The sequence below is a fragment of the Choloepus didactylus genome, chromosome 15, assembly GCF_015220235.1.
Source record: "Choloepus didactylus isolate mChoDid1 chromosome 15, mChoDid1.pri, whole genome shotgun sequence".
NCBI classification, from domain to species: domain Eukaryota; kingdom Metazoa; phylum Chordata; class Mammalia; order Pilosa; family Megalonychidae; genus Choloepus; species Choloepus didactylus.
The window spans coordinates 29,904,783-29,928,569 of NC_051321.1; the positions used below are offsets into that span (position 1 = coordinate 29,904,783).

Here is a 23,787-nt window from a genome sequence, read left to right on the forward strand (position 1 = left end):
AGGAAATAAACAGGTCGCTGTGCTCGAGGGTGGGCAGGGTGAAGAGCATAATAGAGCATAATCGGGGAAGGCCTCCCTCAGGATGGGCCAGGAAACACAGAGACCTTGGGGAGCCGAGGAGGAACCCGAGGGCCAGGTGGGTTTTGGAAGAGTGGTGCGCAAGGGCAGAGAAGTAGGCAGGACCACAGGGATGTCATTTTAGGTATAAGTTTTACCATACACCAATTGTAGCCCTGCGATGGAGCCAGCAGATGGACCCACCCCAGACATGCCTTGCGCAGGTGCCCAGCGAGCAGGCAGCACTGGAGAGCCCTCCCCACCCACCCACACACAGACACTGCCTTTGTCCTCGGTTGGAGTGAGGTCTCACCCCTTCCTGCTGCTGAACTGCAGACGAAAGCCTCAAGCCCCACGCCCCACACCTCCCCTCCCCTCTGCCTCGCATTGCTTCCTCCACTCTTACATAACAGATTTCCACCGGGGGACCGTCTGCAAAGAGTGAAACAGATTCTTTTTGGGAGTATAATTTGTCAGGACCTGAGGGAATTTGGGTTGAGAAATTACCCCTTCCCTGTTCTTTCCCCCAGATTATCCTGTGGCCATGTGATATCACACACTTCAGCAGCTGGGTTTTCAGTAATCATGCTGGTGAGGGGGGGGTCACCCGGGGTAACCACCCTCGTCTCCATCAGCATCTTTTCCGATTCCATCACCTCATCCTCTGGGTTCCTAGTGCTGACCTAGAATCCTTGGCCTCGTGGCCGGGGATGGCCGGGGTGACCCAATTAACCCAGATGCCCTGAGAAGTCTGGCAGGAGCCACGGTTCAGTGGGGCTCCCCATCCTGGAGCGAAACTTCTGGCTCAGGTATCCCCCAAAAGAATCTCTGTCTTCCTGTGAGATTGCTACATGAAGTTATTGTTTCTGTTCCGTTTGTCTCAACCCCCGTTCTCCACTCCTCTTCTTTCATTGGGCTTCTTCTGGGCACATGCTGGGTGCATTTGCCTCCCCTAAACTTCTAGAACTGGATGGTGGGCAAGTGCCCAGGAGCATCATGAGGTGAGAGAAAGCCTAGCTCAGGTTAAGAGTCTGCTGAGGACTGGCCATAAAGTGGGTGAACTGCAAGTGGGTTTTTGAGTTTTTGAGACTGGTGGGCGATAGCACAGCCACAGGCAGCCCCTGGATCGCTGTGTCCTGAACCTCGTGTTTCAAAGAAAGTTCTAAGCACATTGGCCAGAAGCCTCCATGTCTGTTCTCGTGGAGTCCTGCTAGGTCAGTCATCAGAGAGGTCAAGGCCACCTGGGAAAAAGTCTGCTCATGCCAGCTAGAATGGGATTTTGAACTTTTTTCAAGATGAGCTCTTCCTGAATCAATATTTTATGCTTTACAAGCTATAAAGCCATGCAGTCGGTAAAACATCCCAGTAAGAGAAGCAGGGCAGATGTTGGCATTCTGTTTTTGCAAGGAGGCGGTTGAAGCCCAGAGAGATTAAGTGACTTGCCCCAAGCTTGCACAGCTGGGAGGTGGGGTGTGGGCTTCAAACACATGCAACCTATCTAGCGCCTCTAGTTAGAAAGCAGGAAGTTTGCATTTCTCTTCCTTGGGGATTGTTCTTCTTTGGAAGGCCAGGCCCCAAGGTGCTCTGTGGCCTGAGTTCCCTAGGCCACAGAGTGAGAACTGGAAGGTCAAGCCCTCCTGCTAAAGCCTGGGCTGGGGTAGGAGAGAGGCCACAGAGAGGGAGTATGGAAGGGAAGGGAAGTGTGGTCACTTCATTTCTGGCAAAAAAAAGTTGCAAGTGTTCCCCCTGTGGCTCAGGGCTGGACTGGGCTGGTGGGTCAGGAGCATCTGGGTCCTCCCCAGAGGTCTGTTCACTAGGACCCTGGCAGGCTGTGCCTGGGTGGTGTGATGGCAGCTTCAGCCCACTCTGCCTTTACCTTTGTCCAAATAAAATTGACCTGTCCTGGCCCCCCTCCTCCCAACCCCATACCACCCAAGAACTGCCATCCTTCCTCTTTCCTGACTCCTATCCAGAATTCAGCCGTCTCAGCCTGTGTGAGTGAAATCCTACACGCAGGTACTGCTTCCACAGCAGGCAGTTTGGTCAGTCATTCAACAAACGCTGTAGCTTTTCATGAATACTCTAGAACTGATGCCACCAGTGTACAGAGATGGGGGCATGCCTGGGTCAGGTAGTCAGGGAAGGCTTCTGGAGAAGCTGGGCCTTGAACAAGGGCAGGCCCCAGGTAACTTGCCAGGTGAAAGGAGGAAGGTGTTCCCCGCAAAATGGACCGGGATGGCACATGCTGAGGTGTGGAGGCGGCACAGAAAGGTCTGGTCTGGCCGTGGAGCTTGGGCCTGCCTGAGAGAGGAAGGCTCACACAGCCGTAAACGAGGCTGGAGAGCTGTGCCCAGGGCAGATTTTAGAGGGCCTTGAAAGGCCTCAAGTAGTCAGGCAGAGGAGTGTTGTCCCCCTTCATCCCTACCAAGCTGAGAGGGTCATTTCTGACCATCTGCCCTTGCTCCTCTTTTGACAGGGGTGGAGGGGACAGAGGCCTGGAAAAGGGAAGCCCCCTGACCAGTGTCACCCAGCACGTCTGGCAGGGCTGTGATGCAGACGTGGCTGTCTCTGAGGCAGGATGGCATCTCCTGGCACCAGTGAGACCTCGCTGCCAGCTCAGAGCCCGCCATTCCCCATCATACCCCCTGACTGACTGGGGCCCCAGGGAGTGCTGTGGCCGGTGCCAGGTCGGGGAGGAGGGTGGGCAGCTTTTCAGCTCCTTCCCTGCTGAGCTGTTGCTCCCTCCCCTGGGCCCTTCAGCCGCTTCCTAAAGCGAGAGCCTGGGGACAGGCAAAGAAGAGGCTGTTGAGCCGTGGAGACTCTTGCTGCGTGTCCTCCGGCACCTCCCCATGGCCCCATGTGTTCCTAGAGACTCATTTTCAAATGTGGTAACTTCCCCCACTGCAAGATCAGCTTCACATGCCCCAACCTGAGAATGCAGACTCCTCTGATTAGTGGTGCCCCTTCTAGGGGCAGGGGTCCACTGGGCGGGAGGCAATGGCTCATTGCAAGGGAGGCTGTGAGTCTGCTTCCTTGGCCCCTGTTGTCCCTCCCTTCCCCCAGGGAGGTGGGGAGGTTGCTGTTGAGGTTGGGCAGGCATTTGGTCCTTGTGTTTCTGGATACTCTTCTCATTTGTTTCTCCCCAGTGCTGTCACAAGGCCCCAGCCCTCTCTCCACTCAGCGTGCTCTCCATCTTTTGATTGCAGCAGTATTTGGAGCTGCTGGGGTCCATCAGCTGCATGAAGGGGTGGTGAGGACACAGGGCTGGGGCTTGCAGCAAGGCTGGGGCGCAGGTCCAGCACCAGCACCCGCAGCCTTGGCTGAGGCTTCTCCCATGCTGGCCCAGCCAGGTGACCTCCCTGTGCCCTGGCATGACATTCTGCCTCTTCCAGGCCCCCCCCCTCCCCCACTTCTTGCTGAAGGCACTGGATTAGTGGTTGCCATTTGGTGTGGTTGCTCAAGGTGTCGTGTGAATGGGCAGAGCGGTGGTGTGCCTTCGTGGAAGGAACACTTGGCTTTGCATAAGACAGACTTTGCATCTGTCTGTCTAGCTCTGAGCTCAGCTACTACCTGGGTGACCTCAGGCAAGTGGTGTTACATCTCTGGGTGTCAGCTTTCCTCACCTGCAGAAGGGAGGCTTGATTAGGAGTGTGAAATGGTGGCCAGAGCTGCTTTCAGGATACCAAGCTCCCCCACCCTGCAGCCGTACTAAGCTGGGCTGGAAGCAGACCCTTCATCTCTGGCGCTCTTGAGTGCCTGAGATCCCCTGGGACCCTTGGGGCTCCAAGAACAAGCCAGTGTCAGCTCAGGGGGAGCAGGCAGGGGAATCTGACCATGTGGGCAAGCCTTCAGCCAGCACTCCCTGAGCAGCCAAATGGGTCACTGGCTGCAAACATCTCTGGATTTCTAATGATGATCACAGAGATCGTGGGCTCCTGGACACCTTCGGAATGGGCTTTGTGAGGCCAAATGCTTCACAGACTACATTTCTGGAGAAATAACAGCTGAGAAATAGTCTTATGCTTCCCTGAGCCACTTCTGTGCTCTGTGGCAAAAGGGTGTGTGTGTGTGTGTGTGTGTGTGCGTGTGTGCGTGTGTGCGCGCGCGTGCGTGCGTGTGCATGTGTATGCATGTTCCCGTGCCTGTGCTTCTCCCCTGATAAAAAGGAGGGTCAGCAAAGGAAGAAGGCAGTCCAACCCCATGCCTCCCTCTCTCCTTTGCTTTGCGTTGGCCACTGGGATGCTGGTGCCACTCCTGTTTTCCAGGATGGTGGAGAACAGAGAAATATGATTAGTGTCTTGGAATTTCATGGCCAGGGTTCAGGGTGGCTTTTTTCCCCTTTTCTAAAATAAAGTAATGTTTTGAAGAGTTACCCTGGAGAACTGCTGAAAGCAGAGCGGCTGATGGACGATTTTGGTCATGTCAGACGAGGACAAGATTGTCCAAGTGAGTGAGGGTGTCGCTCCCAGGCAGCCGTGCCGTGGGGTTCCAGGGCGGCCCTGCCAGAAAGCGAGTGAGGGGCCTAATCACAACCAGACCCAGCTCAGTTACAACCAGAAGTATTACTTTAGGCTCTTGGCTTTGATGGGGAGGAATGCAGTTTTCCTGGGCCCTCCTCCCCCATCCTTCTCAAGTTAAACAAGATCTGTGAAACCAATAGCTCTAGGGCTGAAAGAGAATTGAGGCCAAAGGGGTCTCAAAGGCTCAGCTTCAGAAGGCCCCATTGACCCCCAGTGGTATTGGGATGAGGGTTTATTTGTCCCACTTGCTGCCCCCATTCCTCCTTGCGGTGAATTGGAGAATCCCGTTTTCTAAGAATCTTTTTTGTCACCCAGGGCCTCCTCACCTCTGTCGTGCCCACTAGCCCACAGCCTCATATTTTAAGCTGGCATTTTCCGTGTTTGGTGCACATGTCTGGGGTGGAGTGGAGGTCAGGTTAGGATGTAAAGGAAGATGGCTCAGTACCTCTTAACCATCATGTAAAGGAAACAGACCCTCAGGCTCTCAACCCTCCTGGCCCCAGACCAGCCCTGGAGGGGTCTGCTTCTCATCCCACCCCCTGCCTGAACCAGCACTTCTGGAAAGCCTCAGATCCACTCCTTCACCTTGGGCGTAAACAGTACTGCTCCCCTGAGAACTGACATTACGAGGGATCGTGCTTTACCCTGGCAGAACCGGGGTTGGTAACGTAGAGGCCTCATTTCCAACAGGGCGGAATTTTAACCGACTGTTCCATGGAGAAGAGAAAGGAAGTTTACCTCACCACTGGGGTTTTGCACGGGGAGAATAAGCCATCCAGAGGTCCTGCCTCAGTGCCTCCCATAGGAGTATTTAGCCCCAATTCTCCTGCTCCCAAACCCTAGCCCTGAAATGGTCTCATGTCGTCACCTTACTCTGGACCCAGGATTCACACTAGCCAGTGCTGAGCCAGGCTGAGGACTCTGCCCCGGAGACATCAGTCTCTCAATTAGGCAGACCAGCCAGTGTCCAGACTGACGAGATCCTACACTCCTTGGTCTCTTCCAGGAGACACTGGGGAGGCCCCTGAAGCTGAATAGCAGATGCTAGGCCGGGAAGCAGGGACCAAGGGGTTCTCACTTCTTGGCAGATTCACAGGGTGGCTGCCAGGATCACCTCTGAGAAGTGAATAATTCCCAGTGACGTTTTTATTTTTCCCTTGGGCAGTAAGATGCAATCTGGCTAGATGGAATCTATGGTGAAGAGCATTCCCAGCCCCTCAGGAAGTGGCCCAAAGTGGGTCCTAGCACATGATAGTGATGGGCACAGTTAAAATTGGGAGGCGTGGGGGAGGCAGGTCCCTCCTAAAGACACCCCCAAAGGTGCTGCCTCTGTTCCAGAGTTTAAAAAAGCATCAGGCCTCACTGCATAGTGGGCACAAACTCGCCTTCTGAGCTTTAACAAGCCCATATTTTCAGGAGAGCCAGAGCATTTTCTCGGGGCGGATGTGGCAGCTGGAGGAGGATTCTGAATCCCAGGGGCCCTGACCACTCCCCACTGCCATGCTCTTCCTCCTGGGTTGGAAAAGAGCTCTGATCCAGAGACCGGGATTGGGGTGGGGGTGGGAGGGTGGAGACAGCCAGAGTCCAGTTGCAGGGACTGGCTGGAGCTGGGGAGCTGGAGCCGATGACACAGTATTGCTCACTTCCTGGGGAGTGAGGTTACAGCCTGCCATGGGGGCTGGGGGTGTCTTGGGCCTGTCACTTCCAAGGTATAAAGGGGGGCAGTCCTCATGGCCTACCCCCAATTTCTGTTATCTGATTCCATTCAGGCCCCCTCCCACCCTGACACCACTTCCAAGGGCCTTAAGGTGGTGGGATGACCCCAGGGAGGCCGAGAGTTGGCATATGTAGGGCAGGCTAGGTCAGTGACCTCCCCCAGCTTCTTGCTCCATCTCTCTGCCATTAGGTCCCAGGACCTTCCTGCTGAACCATGGTGGGGGTGGTGATCAAAGGCTGGGCTTTATTCAGAGTGGAGAAAACCAAAATCAAGCAAACAAGTGAGCAAGTGAGCAGTCAAGAGCTGGAGATCAGGCTTTCATTCATTCATTCTGAAACCTTCATTTATCTCTTCTTGTGTGCCAGGTACTTAGATATAGAGCTGAACAAGAAAGACTTGATCCCCATCTTCATGGAGCTGATGTTCTAATGGCGAAACAGACAATCTCTACTTCTGGCCAGGCTGGGAGGACTGTGGTCCCTGAGGGCTTATGGGTGTCGGGGTGGTGAGGGAGGCATCAGAGATTGAAAGAGTACAGACGGGAAGAGCTGGGTCATTTGTGGATGCTCATGGGTGTCAGTCACCACTGCCTTCCCAATCACTGTGACTGGTAAGTCACTGGAATGAGAAACCTGGGTGGTCTCTAGGGCATCTGAACCAGGGAAGAATCTGCTTTGAGTGTGGTCTGTTCTTCTTGGCTTGGGCTAAGATCTGCACTCATGCAGTTCTTGGGAACCAGGAAGACAAGATGGTACCCAGAGGCAGGAGAGATAGGAAGAGAAATGGAGCAGGAAGAAAAAGCTCAATGAGAGAATCTATTTCTAAATCACCACAAATCTACCTGGGGTCCCAGGAGAGACAAGGGCATTTGGGGTTAAATTAAACCCATTTGGTGCTTTCTAGAGGCTATTAATATCAGAAACCTATGGGAAAGGCAAGAAAGGGATTACTGATTCACATACCATATGTGAGGCAGTGAGCTAAATGGTGTTTTTTTCTTGTAATCGTCACAGCCTCCCTATAAAGTACCAGTCTCATGACTTCCATTACGAATAAGAGAGCTAAGGGCCAGAGAGGTTAGGTAATTTGCCAGGTTCTTCCCCATACCCTCTGCTGCCTGTTGATTGATCCTCTGTGGGTGTCTGTTGGGTCTCTGTTGATCCTGAGTAGGGCACCATAGTGGCAGGGAGCTATTTTTGGTGTTTTGGCTCTGCCATCCCCTCCCCCCAGGCAGGAGTGGGGAGCAGGTCTCTGGTGCTGCCCATTCCAGAGCTCCAAGTTGTACTTACCAAGGAGGGCTTTGTTCATGTTCCCTGTATGAGAATCTGTGGCACCAAGATTCCCAATGGAGGCCCATGGCAGCCTGTGGGGCCGCTTCTAACGGGCCTGGGGAGTGGCTGCTGGTGGCATCCCTCTACATTCCTCCAGGAGCCTCACCCAGGGCGTGGGCTTGTTCCCAGTGACTGGCCTGTGGTGCTTCCCTTTGCTTTCCATTCCAGTAAGGGGAGAGGTCCAAAATGAAAGCTCTCCCATCAGGTGTATGAACAGACTGTGTGAGCTTGGGAGTGGGTGTTAGCTTACTGGATGATCTTGAGCAAGTCATACAAGCAACAAAAATCTCTGTACCTCCATCCCGATGGACAAACCCCCCTAGGTGAGCTGGGGTTGCTGCTCCCTGCTTGGGAATGCTGCCCCACGGGCTGAATAGCTGCACTGGATTCTGTGGGGCAAACAGCCCAGGGGCCAAAGGGATGGTTGCTGAAGAACTGAACCCTAAGAGCTGGGCTGGAGAGAGGCTGAGGACAAAGAAGGCAGAAGGAAGTGTGCAATGACTGTAGTAGCCAGGGAAGGAGGAGGAGAGCTTGTGCCTGTCTGTCATTGCATTTCATTTTCAATAACTACTTACTGAGCCCCTCGTTTTGTGCAAAGCACTGAAACCAGGCAGGGTCTTGAAAGGATGCCAGGATGAGCAAGACTTGGCCTTTGTCCCCAGAGAGCCCTTGGTCTAACTGTGGGAGACAGCCAACCTAACACTAAGGTCAGAGTGCTGTGGGGATAGGAGAGCAGGAGGGCAGGAGAGCAGAGTCCTTACTGGTGGGGAGTCGTGGGAACTTTACAAAGATGGTGGTTTTGAAGGATGAGGCCTGGGCACAGTGATGGATCAGAGGGGCCAACACATTTGGGGGCTTCTGAGTCTTGCTAGGTGAGCATGAAGAAAGCAGGGCAATAGAAAGGTTTGTGTCCAAATCCCATTCTGCCACAGAGTAACCACCCTGAGGCCAGCATGTAGCCACTCTGTTCCTCAGTTTCTTGTCTATAAAATGGGGATAATATTTGAGAACCCATGTGACTGTTGGGAGGGTTAACCATGAAATAAAATTGCCTATTTGTGTATTGATTTTCATTTTCTTTTCTCTACTAGCCACAGATAAGCCACAATCCAGTCTGGGCAGTAAGTTGTATCTGGGGCAAAGTTAGGAGTCCATCAGGTTCCTGAAAGTGCTTGAAAAAATACCCCTACCACCCCCATCTACCTATACCTAGGGACTTTTCAAAGCATTTTCCCCCCCTCTTTTAATCTCATAGCTACTTTATAGGAGTAGGTGGCTTGGTTTCCATTTTTCAGATGAAGAAACTGAGTTTCAGAAGGGTAAGTGGTTTGCACAAGACCTCAAAGCTTGCTGGTGGCCAAGCTCAGATTTGAACCAGGGGCTGCAGATTCTTGACCCAAAGCTCCCTCCTCAAGATCAGTGTTTCCCAGAGTGTGGAACACACAAGTATGTGTGCTAGTGGACGCAGCAGTAAATGACACTGACTCCCACCCTGAGAAGTCAATTCCCTTTGTTCTCTTTCGCTCCATGTTAGGTCTAGAGGAAAGTCTCCATCTGGGGCTCCTGTGCAGGTAACACCTCTCTAACACTTGCTGACATCACTTGTGGGTCAGTCTGACCAGGAAAAAGCTTGTTCCCGTTTAGTATCTTGGTAGAATTTGCTTTAATATCTTGCTAGCAGGTCATAGTGTTGCTTTGTTTTCATTGTACACATTTTTCTAGTTATCTTCTCTTTATACCAAGGGATATTTGTTTTCCATTTACTGTAGCATAGGAAAATGTCCATTTTTTTCCCTTTTTTTGTTTCTTTTTTTAATTTCCAAGATTTACAAACACTATATATGACAATGCCCCCTTTTCCCCCTTCTCACCATCCACTGGTAACCTCTGATCTACTTTCTGTACGTATGAGTTTGCTATTTCTAGATAGTTTGTATAAGTGAAATCATCCAGTATATGTCCTTATGTGTCTTATTTAACTCGGCATAATGCTTTCAAGGTCCATCCATGTTGCAGCAAAACTCAGAACTTCATTCTTTCTTACAGCCAAATTAATAATATTCCATTGTGTGTATACATAAAACATTGTTTATCCATTCATCCGTTGATGGACACTTGGGTTGTTTTCACCTTTTGGATATTGTGAATAATGCTGTGAACACTGGTGTACAAATATCTGAGTCCCTGTTTTCAGGGGACTTTGTGTATAGTCCCTTTTTCTTTGTGTATTGACTTAGTTAGTGGAATTGCTTGGTCATATGGTAGTTCTATGTATTAACTTTTTGAGATACCGCCATACTGCTTTCCACAATGGCTGCACCATTTTACATTCCCGTGGAAAAGGTCTTTTTAAAATACATTTATTTAAGTTTTTTAAAGCAAAGTCGGTTTAAATAAGAAACATTAATCAGGTGCTACTCAGGTTAATTATTTGCATGCCCGGTGCTCCATAATGCCTGAGGTTTAAGGAATGCCAAGTTATAGGACCTCAAATGGGACGCTCCCTCCTGGGTACTCTCCATGTCCCACAGCCTCCTAGAGTGACACTAGTGGCTCCCAAATTCCAATTGGGAAAGGAGCTTGGGAAAGGAGCTTGGAAAAGCATCAACGTTCGTCATGGCTGCTCCCCACACCGCGGAGAAGAATCCGCATTGTCAGAGGGCTGTTCACATCAGGCGGTACAAAATTTTGCAAGCCCTCTATTTAAAATTCCCCAGAAATTAAATAAGAAGAGTTTAGAGGGAGGAATGCCCTAGACAAATTGTGGAGTGGTTTTGTTTTGTTTATAGAGATGGTCTCTAAAGTTGAAATTGCCCCCGTTTTATTTTTGCCCCAATTGAAGAGGGGCTGAACTCAGCTGGAAGGGTGGGGTGGTTGTCATCCTAAGGCTTTTGGTTGAAACCAACTTGGTTCTGGGGCCCAGAAGCCTCCATTTTTAGCAAAAAGAGAAAAGGAGAAAAAATGCACATGCTCATACACATATACTTCTTAGGCATTAGAATAAGCTCATTAAAAGAATAAGGGTAACCCCTTGTATTTCAAATGGCCAGTAACAGCTACTGAAGTCCCCTGAGCTTTCTCTTCTCCAGAATGGAAAATGTGTATGTAAAGTACCAGGCCCCTTGCTGGGTGCCGTCCATTCTTTTTCTCTCTTCTCACCCTGGAGTACGTGCTAGTTAATATTCCCATTTCACCAGTGAGGGCATTGAGGCACTCTTTCTTCAGCCATTTTAAATGACCAGGCATCGTTCTAATACACTATCTCCTAATAGGTAGGCCATTCCACAGCTTGATAAGACGAGGTGGTTTTAGATGGTACAGAAAGGCAACATTAGATATTTCTCCATCACCCAGCAAGAAAAGTTAGTCCCATTTCAGTTCTCTTCCAAGCCTTCTGATTTGTCTCGGTTTGACATTGAACATCATTAACCCCTCTTTAATCTCCCTTTTAAGAAAGAGGGAGCAGGGTACAGGCTCAGCCTTTTGGTAGCAGCACAGCACAAAGTTACTACATTGCTTTGTTCTCACTGTGTGTGCTTTCATGGCTGGGGGCCTGGGGGCTGTCGTCCTGGTTGTTTCCTTTCTTCCTGGTGGTGATCTGAAGTTGCCTTAATAAGTTACTTTCTTTAAGTAAAGAAAAAAAGAAAAGAAAATCGCTTTACATATATATTTTTTGTGAACCACAGTACATGTACTTCAAGGATATGGCAAAAGTTGTGCATGGTGTGGAAACAGCTGAGATTTGAGAACTGCTGATCCCAAATCACTCTCTTTTAGCCAAACCTTTGGGTAAGAACTTGTCCCAGAAAACTTTCAGCCCTGGGGCCCTGAAAACCACCTGCCAGCTCACTTTTCTGGAAAAATAAGGGGGTGGTAGAAGCCAAACCCATGACTCCTAAGAATTGCATCTGCTCTGCAGTCACCGGTGGAACGGAGGAGAAGCAGTCAGAGAGGACCAGTTTTCCTGGCTCAACTGTCAGATGGAAATGTGGGCAACTAATAGAAAGAGCAAGAAGTGCTGGTCTCCTTCTGCAGAGGAATGAATGGCTGGCATTGTTTTTAAGGGTAGTGAGGGGTCAGACCTGGCTGCTTGTCACTTCCTCACCGTGCTCTTCCTCACCATGCACCTTGGGTCAGTCACTCCTTCTGGGTGTTTCCTAACACAGTCTAAGATGGAACAGATTTATCCCAGCAGTCTTCCTGAACATACAGTCACCAAACTCCTGGGCCTTCCTCATCCTCACTACCCAGGAGAGTGACCACACAGTCCGGATCTCCCAGGACAGTCCCAATGCGCACTGGGTACTCGGGCACTGTTATCAGTAGTGTTCTCTTCACTCCCAAAAGTGGGGACTCTGACTCCCTGCCCAAGCCATGGCCTTTTGTCTCTCTATTAAATACTTTCCATCTTGTCACGCTTGACCCATCATTACCGTCTGTTCAGATCCCTTTTTGTTGGCTCGTGATCCTGGCACAGCTTTTGCTAAATGAGATGGTGTCACCAGCCCAGCCTCTCTGTCCTCATCCTCGAATGATTAAAACATCCAGCAAAGCAACAGGACAGGCTCCCTGTGGAAACCCCGCTCTAGGCTGTACCCAGGGCGTCATCACACGATCTTTGTATGTGGTCAGCCATCACTCTAAATCTGCAGGTGCAGCCTGCAGCCCCTAGGTTCTGGGGAATCACAAGAGACCCTGGGGCCTGGACGTCTCAACTGACACATCCTCAATCCTCCAGGTCAGCGGTTTCCTCATTATCCGAGTCCAGGGTAGCCGGCTCGTTCCTTCCTGCAGGATCCCCCTGGTCAGCACCGCCTGGTGAGGGCTCGTAACCCCTTTCCAGGCTCTCCAGCCAGCCAGCCAGGGATCCAGGTCTTTTCTTGATCAGAACCAAGATTTTTTTATTGAGATTGCTGATCTCTACTCTAGAATTCACCTTCTTTGAAAGTTGGGACCTGTGTCTATTTTATGTCCTCCATGACTGCTGGCTGTGTCCCTGCAGGCTCTGAGGGAGAACCTCAGCCCTGGAGGGGAATCTGGCAGACCCCTCCCTCTCTTAGTCTGTTCATTTCTGTGTCCTCCCCCCAAGACTTCCTTCTTTCTTACTCTTTCTTTTTCTGAAACATAAGGGAAAACTTTTTCATTATCTTTAGCATTTTTTTCCAGGCTCTGCCTCTGAGAATTTGACCTTCCCAACAAGATTCTTAGAGGGTCACATCTCACTTGTCTTTCATGATCACCATTCCTCCCTCCATCTGCAAATGTCTCGCCAGAGCGGTCCCTTTCTATCCACATCTGTCCTTGCCATTCACATCATTTATAATCATGATTTTAGAATTAAACTTCTCTTGCATCTTCTCTCCTTCTGTTCAGGGATCTCTGGCCAGGAGCTCACGCCTCCATCCTCTGGTTTATGCTAGGGTAGCTGGAGGCACTGACTTTGAAGGGGAGTGCCCCTCTCATGTTCATCTGGAAAAGCCCCCACCCTGAAGCACCATGCACAGGATTAGACTGAGCCACACACACCCCCACCCTCTGTCTCTGCTGGTGCTGTTCCTCCAGCTGAATCACCTTTGTCCCTCCACTCCAGTTTTATCCAAGGTTCAGTTCGAGTATCTTGTCTAAGAATTCCCTGACTACTCAGCTGCATCTCTGGATGATTGCAGTTCCTGCAGCCACATCACATCAGCAACTGTGGCGTTCGCAGGTCACCCTGCAGCACTCACCCCCAAGCAGCCCCATGCCATGACCCAGTTGGTGCACGGCTGCATTTCCACTGCTCTGCAAGTTCCCAGGGAGCCTCACACCATCTTGTATTCTCCACTTCAACCTCCCCCACCCCACCTGAGGCAGGCACACAACCACACCTACATGTTTACAGTTGAGACCTTCCAAGGTCAAGGCCAAATGTCCGTGACACCAAGAAGAGAGTCTCTCTCTACTTGGGACTCCAGACACCTTGGACCCACCTGCATCCCTGCCCATCCCTGGCACCAGTCATGGAAGGGCATTGAGGTCTTGGCTCCATCTTTTAAGTTCCCTGTGGTTTGCTCTTAAACTTCAATAGTAGCTCTTATTGTGGCTTGCTAGGAACCAGGCACTATTCTAAGTACTTTTCTTAGATTGATTCATAACAACACTGAGAAATGTAGGTACCACTACCGGTCCATGTTATAGATGAGGAACTTGAGGCCATTGCACAAATTCATGCAGCTAGTCAGCACCAGCCCTGGGATTTAAACCCAGGCAGCTTGGCTCTAGAGCCTTTGCTTAAAGCCATTATTGTCCTCTACCTATCATTTTATCTAGTGCCTTTCTCTATCTGCAAATGAGCCAGGCCATCTCCTGGGTGCCTCACCTGTGGCCAAGTCCACAATCACCACACCTTCCACCTGCCCAGACCCACTAGAGCCCTGCAGGCTTGTCTGGGATTCCACCCGGCACTGGGCTTCTGGACCTGTCCAGTGGTGTAGGCAGGCTGGGGCCAACTTGGGGGAAACATAGCAGCAGCAGCTCAGTTTTTGCTGTCTTCTCACTACGACTCCACAGAGCCCTCCAAACAATGACACAGCAGCCTGTGCTGATGGTCTTGGAATCCAGGCCCCTGGTGCCCAGGGAAGGTTCTGGGGCCCTGGCAGTTGGGCCCTGGTGGCCTCATAGCCCCATCTGGGCAAAGAGGAGGCCCTGGGCAACAGAGTAGGGCAGATGCAGAAGGTTAGGACCAGGCAAACAGATCAGGCAGGGAGACAGGGGCTGTGTGGGTGTCTACAGGAGAGCCTAGAGGAACCTCTCACCCACTCCTGTTTGCTTTGGACCATGGAGACTGCGTGCCGAGAGCTGGAGTGTGTCTTGGCAGAGGCTGCAGTGACAGAGCCTTCTGACCAAGGGAGGCCTGGCCCAGGATAGGCAGCCTTTTGCTGTTCTTAAAGGCACAGCTCGCCAGGGGCAGCCTGCATTTCTAGCTTCTCTGGGTCCCTCCCAGGGAGAAGCCTCAGATCTGCCCCAAGGTCATAGGGAGAGGGTCAAGCTGAGTCCAGGGCAGAAGCAAGCCTGGTGACATTGGCCTGAACAGGCCCCCTTCAGTCCCTTTCCTCCTCCCAGCATCTCCCCATCCTCTGCCATTTGGGGCTCACGTATTCTACCCCCATACCCTTCTCCAAGTCTGCTCCAGGGAAAGAACACAGTAAAGCCTAAACATCACCTTTTCAAAGAGGACAAAGCCTCAAGCCAAGGTGTCAACCATGAATGGAGGCATTTCAGGCAGTAGTGATGGCTGAGAGTCAGAGGGGACTTCCCCCATTCCCCCACCCACCCCCACCCCAAATCCATACCAGGACCACAAGGTGTTTGAGGCCTGGGTCTGTCTTCTTACTTGTCCTAGCTCCATTGCCCACCCTTCCCCACCTGGACGCCAAAACCCTCAGCCTAGGCCTGGGTGTACAATTAGCCCTCCACAGACACTTACCTCTGAGTTAATTAGTGTTTGTCCATAAGTGAAAGGCTTGGAGAAACTCAGAGGGCAAGAAAGGTGAGGCCTGGAAATCACTCCATCTCCAAACTCTGGGTCTCATCCTGCCTAGAGCTCCTCTGGGTTTGTGCCCAGGAGCCTGAAGCCCAGGCCTTGCTGGTCCCAGGCGGCCAGGACACGGGCTGTGGTTGCACCTGCCGAGTGCCATGCAGGCCTGCCAGGGAGTCAGGAAAGGAGAGCTGAGTCCCGAACCTGTGATGTTGGCAGCAGTGGCCCCAGGCCTGGGACAGGGCCTGGCATGTAGTGGGTGCTCAGTAAATACTTGCTGTGGAAACCTCTTGGTTATTTCTCCATGTCACTGGGCAACCCTGTGGACAGGAAATGTCCTCCCCATATGCTGATAAGGCTTAGAGAGGGGCAGCAACCTACCCCAGGTCAGCTAGCTAGTAAGTGGGGAGGCCAGGATCCAAACTGAAGTCTATGTAGAGGGAGGGGGCCAAGAACACCTGGGGGCCGAATTCAGAGGTGAGCAGGGCAGGCTGGGAGTGGGGGGAGAGTCGGGGAAGGATGGCCCCTGGAAGAACAGGGAGGATTTGCAGAGAGGAAGGAGCAGGGGTCTCCCCTCCCCCGCCAGCTGTGTTGTCCGAGCTGTGTTGTCTCAGAGGGCTTTATTAACCTCCTAATTGTGTGCAGCTGGCCTCCACTCTGGCCCTAATGAGCTCATTATCTCCCCTCGTTAAGGAGGCCATTGTGGCCTGGTCACCCTGGGGACTGCAGTGGCGTCACTTCCTGCCACCCTCAGCTCAGGCCCCCTGCTAGAGAGGCTAAGGCTCCCAGTCTCTCTCCCAGGCCCTCCCAACCCTTCCCGCTGTCTTCTCCATCTCTGATTCTCTCTCTCTCAGTCTCTGTGCATCTCAACCTGTTCCTCTCCCTGCATCTCCACCCTCTCCCCCTCCGCCATGCCAGCATGGGGAGGTTCCAATCAGAGGCCCTTTGAGAAGGCTTTGAAACCAGCCAGACTGGGTTTGGGGTCTCCTTGCCTTGTCTTTAGCTTGAGGTGCTGGCTTGGCCACCAGTATCGCCTTGTCCTCCCTCAGCCCGTGGGCCACCGTGAAGTGGGTTATTCCAGAGGCCCACTGGCAGGGCCGAGTGTGGACAACAGGTGAGGTTGCTATTCATTGTGGGCCTTTGCATCTGGAAAGGGGAGGGAAGGAGAGGCCCAGAGGGGGTAGCTTTCAGGACGTCAGCCAGTTTAGGACATCATCCCCAATCTGGAGCTTTCCCCCCAAAGACTAGGCTTAGAGACCCCAGAATGAAGGCTTTTCTTGCATATCAAGCATACAGGGGGTTCTCTTTCAGGGTCCCTATACAACAGTCCACGGTTTCCCATTCAAGGGAATAGATTCGGTCACCCCTCTCCTGCCAACCCCCACCCCTAACCGCCCCCAGCCCCCTTCTGGGAAGCATCTCCGCCTAAGGGCACTCCAGGTGGGAGGACCTGCCTGAGCAATCACCTGGCTGCCAGGCTGGGGGAGGGCCGCCCCATCTGGGCATCAGTGTGACCACTTGAGCAGCCCAAGGCTAAAAAGTCCTTTAGTAAAACCTCAACCACTTTCCCAAGGAAAGAGGCCAGGAGGATGGAAGAGGAAGGCTAGGAGGCCAGCTTGGACCTTGGTGACGTCCCCAGGCATCCATGAATGCTGGGCGCCTAAATGCCCTTATCTGGGGTAGCTTGGGCCTTCACTCAGTAAAGCTCATAGCTTCCATTTAGTGAGCACCTGCTGTTTACCATCCCCAAGTGTTGGTCTTTGTCTCACCTAATCCTCACACCAGCCTGCAAGGGAGCTGGTATTCTTATTTTACAGACAAGGAAACTGGGGCTCAAAAAAGTTAAGTCACTTTCCTGGGGCCACAGAGCACATCAGTAGTAGAGATGGGATTCAGACTCAGGTGTTTGACTCCATCCCCTATGCGCTGGGCCTTGGTTTCCTCATCTGCCAGGCTGCCAGACAGAGTAGACAAGGTGCTTATAGTTGCAACCAGACCAATTTATTTGGAGACCAGGTGGGGACAAGTGTGGGCAGGAGGGGGGAGGCTATAGGACCTCTGGCCTGGGCAACTGTGTGTGCCGAAGGATGGATGCTAGGTTGAGGGTGGCCCTGAGACATTTTGGGCAAGCAGGAAGTCCCCAGGGACCTTTCCCCTCCAGCCCCTTTTCCCACTATGCTTGTCAATCACAAATTGTATCAGGAAGGAGTGAGCCATGTTGCAAGATACCATTCTTCTGAAGGTAACCCTGAAACTCCACAGATGAGAATAAACACATGGGCACATGCCACACATATCCAGTTCAGTTCACCATGGTGTAGAAAGTGCCTCCTAAATATACAAATGAGGCTGTCCTGCTGCTGTGGGGAGCACAGACACTGCCTACCTATCCCTGGGGCACTGACTGTTAGTGATTAACAAAACCACCAGGCTGATTATAGCTCAAGTTTTTTGAGCCCCTGCACTGTGCTGGGCACCAAGTAAAGCAACTGACATCCATTAACTCATTGATTCCCCTCAACAGCCTCAGGAGGTAGATCCCTTAATTACCCCCAGATCATAGGTGAAGACCGAGGCTCAGAAAGGTTTAGTGAGTTGTCCAAGGTCACACAGCTAGGACGTAGCAAGCCAGGACCAGAAATTGAGACCTCCTGACTCAAGACCTCTAATTCTTACACACACATACACTGCAGAGGACACTCCAAGATACAGAGCCTGACACCTTCTCTCACAGTGTATGAGATGCTTAGTGATATGGATGAATCCACTCATAGACAGGTACACACACAAAGTACCAACATTCAGGGATGTCCGTTCTCAAGGATTCACCGTTATCCTCATGCCCACAGCAGACACATACCATACCCACTTTATATGGTGGTTAAGAATATGGGTCCTGGAGCAGGACTGTCTGGATTTGAAACCCAGCTTTGCCTCTTCCTAACTGTCCTTGAGCAGGTTATATGGTCTGTCTGTACCTCAACTTCCTCATCTGTAAAGTGGGGATGATAGTAGCACTTATTTCACAGGATTCTTGAGATTAAGAAAACAAATATAAGTAAAGCTTAGTGCCCAACACAGAGTGCCCTTTTCGATGATTGGCTGTAAGAGTTATTATGTATAACCCATACGTGCACAAACACATTTTGTCCCATGCGCATATGCACCCACCCCTACAAAGATGTGAACATGTACATAACTCAACTCCCATGTTCTTGTCCACACTTATGCCTGACACACACCCACAGACTCTGTAGGAAAGAAGACAACACCCCTTAGTGCATTAGAGGTGAGCCAGGGAGCCCCACGGGCTCTGTGGCTGGTGCCTGAGCCCTCGTGGCCAGCTGGGCCACACCCACGCCTTGAGCTCAGGTCTGCTTGCTCCTCAGTGGAGCAGCCATGACATTGGTCAGGAGCCTCACTTGCAGCAATTGACGTCTGAGCTGCTGACATCTGGGAGAGGCCTGTCAGCAGCCGTGGGTGGGAGCAAGCCCAGGGAGCCTGCCCCAAAGACTGACAGAGAGGCGTGCCAGGGCTCCGGGAGGTCTGCATGGTGCCAAAGCAGGCAGGCTGTCCCCACCTCTACCCCATTCACCCATGCCCACCAGGGCAGTGTTTGAGTCTGTCCTTCTTTGCTCAGTGGAGGTGAGCCAGTGGCAAACTTCTCTGCAGCTGCCGTCTCTGGCACAACAGGGCTTGACGCAGGGGCCTAAGATTTGAAGCTACACAGCCCCAACTCTGCATGTGTCTAGGGCCAGTGTTCTAGGATCACCCAGTCATGAGGATCACAAAAGGCGGTCTCAGCCCCATGTCCTGGGCATTGTTCCAGGAAAATAGGGGTAAGGAGATGCTCACGGTCAGCCAGTATGGGGTCTCGGTTTCCCAGAAGCTCCTGGTGCCCTGGGGATTTTGAGGTGAGAAGGACTCAGAGACCATTCTGGCACATCCATGGAGCTCCCAGGTGGTGTGAGGTGCAGTGCATCGTGCTGCCCTGCCCAGATGGGCACCTCTGCCGTTCCATCAGCCCATTGCAAGTCTCTGCCCAGCCCCCTCCCTGTGTGCCAAGGCCTTTGTGGCAGAGCTAGGGAGAGAGGCCAAGCCTGCCCTATCTCAGGAGCTACCTCGCTGCCAACAAGTCCAGATACACCCCTCCACCCCAGATCTCTTGCTCCTGGGGAAAGGGAGGGAACAGCATGTCCAAGGAAAGTTCCTGAACTCCCAGTGGATGAAATAAGGGGAAGGGGAGATGATGCCTCCAGCAAGAAGGACCAGAATCCTGGGATTATAAGGCTCTTGGAGCCTAGGAGAAAAGTACATGCAAGGGGCTGGCCCCCTAGATGGCTGGGGGAAAGGGGGCGTGGGCAAGAGCAAGAGGTCAGCAGGCTCAGAGAGTAGGTTCACAGCAAACCTGGGAGGAGACAGACGGACATGGGTGCAGCTGGTGGAGAAGACCTCGTCGCTGTCACCCACAGCTGGGACATCCTCTCTGGCATTCCTCTCCCAGCCCTCCTGGTGCACATGAAGTGGGCTTAGCTTCTTCACCTCTGCTGAGGATGACTTTGGAGTCCAAATTCTCTGCCAGAGGTAGAGAGAAGGCTTAAGAGACAGGAATTCCCATCCTCCAGGAGACCACCAAGTTGCTTGCTTTCCTGGGAAGCTATGGGCTCACACAAGGAGAGGGAGGGAATATTCTCCCAGCGGAGACAAATGAGAAAATCAGTTGTTTCAGACGAGCTGACAGAGGCACGCCTGGGTGGAGGAAAAGAGGCCGAGGAGACTGGGCGTGAGGGGATCTTGGCAAATCCTCAACAAGACACATGTTTCCAAGCTGGGCTGTTCCTCGAGGCATGTCCCCATTTTGTCCAATGACAATATAATCTCTGGCCCCTGCCCAGGCCCTTCCTGGGGAAACCCCCTCTCCTGGGAGGAAGGACTCCTGCCTGAGGCCAGGCCTTCTGGGCATCTCTTGGCCCACTCAGGCTTGGCTGGGGTTTGGGGGATGAACTTGGGGTGGTCCGTGTGGGGAGGTTCTGGAAGAAATGTGGGAACCAAAACTGCTCTTGGCATCGGAACCTGGATCTGGGAAGTCATGTGCAGGCCTCAGCTTCTAGAGTCTCCACGGTGACTCCTGGGCGGCCTCATGGGAAATGTGGCAGCTGCTCTTTGGGTTCTTGGAGACTGCCCTGGAGCGGGAACTTGGGGAGTGACCACTTGCCCGGAGCGGCTCAGAGGGGCTGGTCCTCACGCACTGAGGTTTGGGAGGAGTTGCCCAGCTGACTTGAGTTTGGATCTCCAGACCTGGATCAGGATGGGGGGCCTTCGATGATGATCTTTAATGACTGCTGGTTAGGGATGGCATTAGTGAGGATTATCTATCTCCGTTCAAGTGAATGAAACCCAACTCCAGCAGAATTAAACAGCACAGGAAGTTGGTTGGCTCATCATAACTAGGAAGTCCAAAGGGTTGGTCTAGCTTCATTTGGCTCAGATGATGTTAATTGAGGGGCTCCCACCCTCCCCATCTCTTGACTTTGCTGCTGCTTTATCAACTTCATTCTCAGGCCCTCTCTTCCCGCACACCCTCTACACGTTCTGGTCTATGTATAGTATGACTTAGGCTTCAGACACCCAAGCATCCATGGCAGTTTCTGAAAAAGCCCTCTGGGTGGTCTTGCTTGGGTCACAGACCTGCCCTTGAGCCATCTGGGCAGCATCTGGGAGGTGGCGGAGCCATCAGGTGACTGTCCAGATGGGCCTCTTCTGTGGCCGGGAGGCAGGCCACATGGCAGATAGCCTAGGGGATGGGGCAGCCCTGTTCCGTGACCTCCTGCCAGGAGCTGTGAAAGAACGGATGGGACTGGGGCTTCCTGGACAAGACTGTTGGGGTTTGTGAGTGTTCCCCCAGAGGCCAAGAGAATACAGCCCCTCGATGCTGTAGGCACTTACCGGACCTCAAGTGCTGCCCAGGGAAAATCCCCCGAGGCTCTCAATAGGCAACCTCCAGACTTGGCAATGGAGAGCTCTGTTAGGAGCAGAAATGAGAACCTGGGCCAAATTACTTTGGGAAGCAAAGAAGTATCAGAATGAGATGGGTGAGAAGGAATCCATGAAGAGTTTTTTCTGGGAAGGGACTGACGCAGTTAGCAGCGTCCTAAGACCTGGTGCTAAGTCGTCACCTGGGCGCTCCTGTGCCCCTCAGGCTCCAGGAGGACCCACCCTTCTCCCTTGCGCCAGTCCAGAGCCATCTTCAAAAGGCTAACCTCTGCCCTGAAGCCCTCCCAGAGTGACCGGGCCATCCTGACCTCCCTGGGATCCCCGGAGCACCCAGAGGAGGAGCGAGGGGCAGACACTGCCTGGTGGCATCACGGTGTGGACAAGGCTGGTTTCCAGCACCCCATCCTTCCGTTCTCCACAAACACAGGGTTTTGTGCATAGAGGGATCTGGGCCTCTTGTCTGCCCATGCTTGGCCCCCCTCCCCACCCTTCCAACCCCAGGCCGCCTCTTGGTTTTCTTATCCATGAACCAAGGGTGACAATGACTCCATGTACTTATCTCACAGGGTGGTGGTGGTGGTTTGAGAAATCGGGTTTTTACTCTGAAGGACCAGCCCTGGAGCCCAGGTGCGTGTAGTCCCTAGCTTTGTATTTCACCGAGTACTTTGCTTGGCAAATGCTTGTTTGAATAAATCAAGCATTGAGAAAATTGAGAAAATGAAGCGAATGAGCCTTTATCAGTTGGGCTGTGGTTGTCAAGAGCCCCTCAAGATGCAGTGCCCACTAACTGGTGGAAATGTCAGCACACACCCTTGAAGGGCAGCTGTGAGCAGCACTGCTCTGACAGTGCCGCTGACCTGTGGTGGCAAAGGGGAGCAGCTGACCCGTCAGAAAGCCTCCGTGAGGCATTTATGCCTAGGTACCTTGGAGAGCAGAGAAAGCAGCGGAACTCCAGGCCCAACCGAAGGTCCCGATGGGTTTGAAAGACCCTACATGGTCTCTGTGTTTGGGGAGAGCACTCTTGGCCTCTCCCGCAAGGTAGATTTCCACATGCTAGACGTGTCACAGTTTCGATTTCCTTTTTAATTTTGTCTACTAAGTGCAGATTGCGGTCTGTGAGCCCCCTCCCAGGGAGCGTGCTGGTCTCTGCCCTGAGATGCAGGCTCCGCAAGGCGAGCACTGGCAGCACCCCAGCGTGCCAGCCCTAGGCCCTGCCCTCCGTGCGGCTCCTTCTGTCCTGCGCCCCCACCCCACCACCGCCACCCTGGTGGGGCCCTCACAGCCATGCTCTCCTGTGTCCTCTGCAGGCTGGTGGTTCGTGAGCACCTCTGAGGAGCAGGGCTGGGTCCCTGCCACCTACCTGGAGGCCCAGAATGGTACCCGGGATGACTCAGACATCAACACCTCCAAGACTGGGGAAGGTAAGGGCCTGCAGGCTCCAGGGAGAGGGAAGTCCCAAGGCGGGCTGGGGGCTGGCTGCCTCCAGGGTCCCCAGGGATTGGTGCCAACCCCATTCCTAGGCCCAGGAGTGACTCCCACCCGCCCAGAGGCAGCTTGTGCCCCGTTCTCCCTAAAACCGTCTGCCGGTCAGAATCCCTAAGGAGAGTTGGTCCCAGCCCCTTCCCTGAGGACCTCATTTCACTGAGGCCTCCCCACACGTTCCCCTCCCAGACCTGTCCCTATGGGCCCCACCCGGGGCAAAAAATAGAGGGTTCATTTCTTGGGGGCGTGGATCTCAGAGTTTAGCAACTTTGGGACAAAGACTTTGGAGAACAGTCCTAGGGCTAGGTGGCCCAAAGCTCCCTCCCCCCCACCAGAAATCCTGGGGCTGCCTTTGCCTTCCCTGTCCCACGAGTTCCCTGTGCTCACAACTGCTGCCGTGCGCGTGTGTCACGTGCTCAGAGGCCTCTGGGCTGCGCATCTGTTAGCCTGGCCTGGGGTCCAGGTGTGGGGCTGCCTCCATTGGTCCATTCTCAGTGTCTAGGAACTGGGGGGTGGGGGGTGACTCGGGTGCTTGCAGAGCAGCCTCTGATTAGCTCTAGCTCAGTGAGGTTTCTCTGGCTCTTTCCCACTGCTTTTTAAAGGCCTGTGCCCCCATCCCCCAGGCCTGCACTGCCCTTGGCAGCCCATCTGTGGACTCGGATATTCCCGGCTGCCTGGTCCTGATGGCTTCCAAGCTTTCCATGTGCTGGCAGCAGGAACGCTTTCCCTGACGGTTGGTGGGGACAATCCAGATGGGCACAACTGAGAGCCAGAGGCGTGCAGGCCTGCCACCCGGGACTCAGGCCACTGCCAGGCCTGCCTTTCCTCCCCAGCCCCTCCCCACTGCCCAGGCCACAAAAAGCAGCTCGCAAAGCGCCAGCTCTTTATTCATCCTGCCCCTAAATGTCAGTTATTGGGCGGGTGGTTGGACCCCAGACTCCCTCCCATGTAAATGCTTTATTTCAGCCCCTTGTCCAGAGCTCTGGCCCCCCCAGGAGCTCCCACCTAGGGACAGGTTTCCAGGGACTAGACCTGTTTGGGAAGGGCTTAAAGGGCTGAGCCTGCACCCCACCTCATCTCTGGTTCCTGGGTGCTGCGGCAAGGGAGGGTCTTAGCCCCTGAGCTGGGTCTGCTCTGGCTGTCGCCAGTGCCCGGGCTACGTCTCCTATA

General features: G+C 52.9%; 1 protein-coding gene across 1 annotated transcript in view; it reads left to right on the top strand.

The window, feature by feature from the left end:
• The window catches only part of SH3PXD2A (SH3 and PX domains 2A), a 246,976-nt gene that overhangs the window by 201,805 nt on the left and 21,384 nt on the right, over window positions 1-23,787 (top strand). Inside the window, 1 exon segment of the mRNA XM_037804143.1 lies at window positions 22,443-22,556. Coding sequence (XP_037660071.1) covers window positions 22,443-22,556 — 114 coding nt within the window.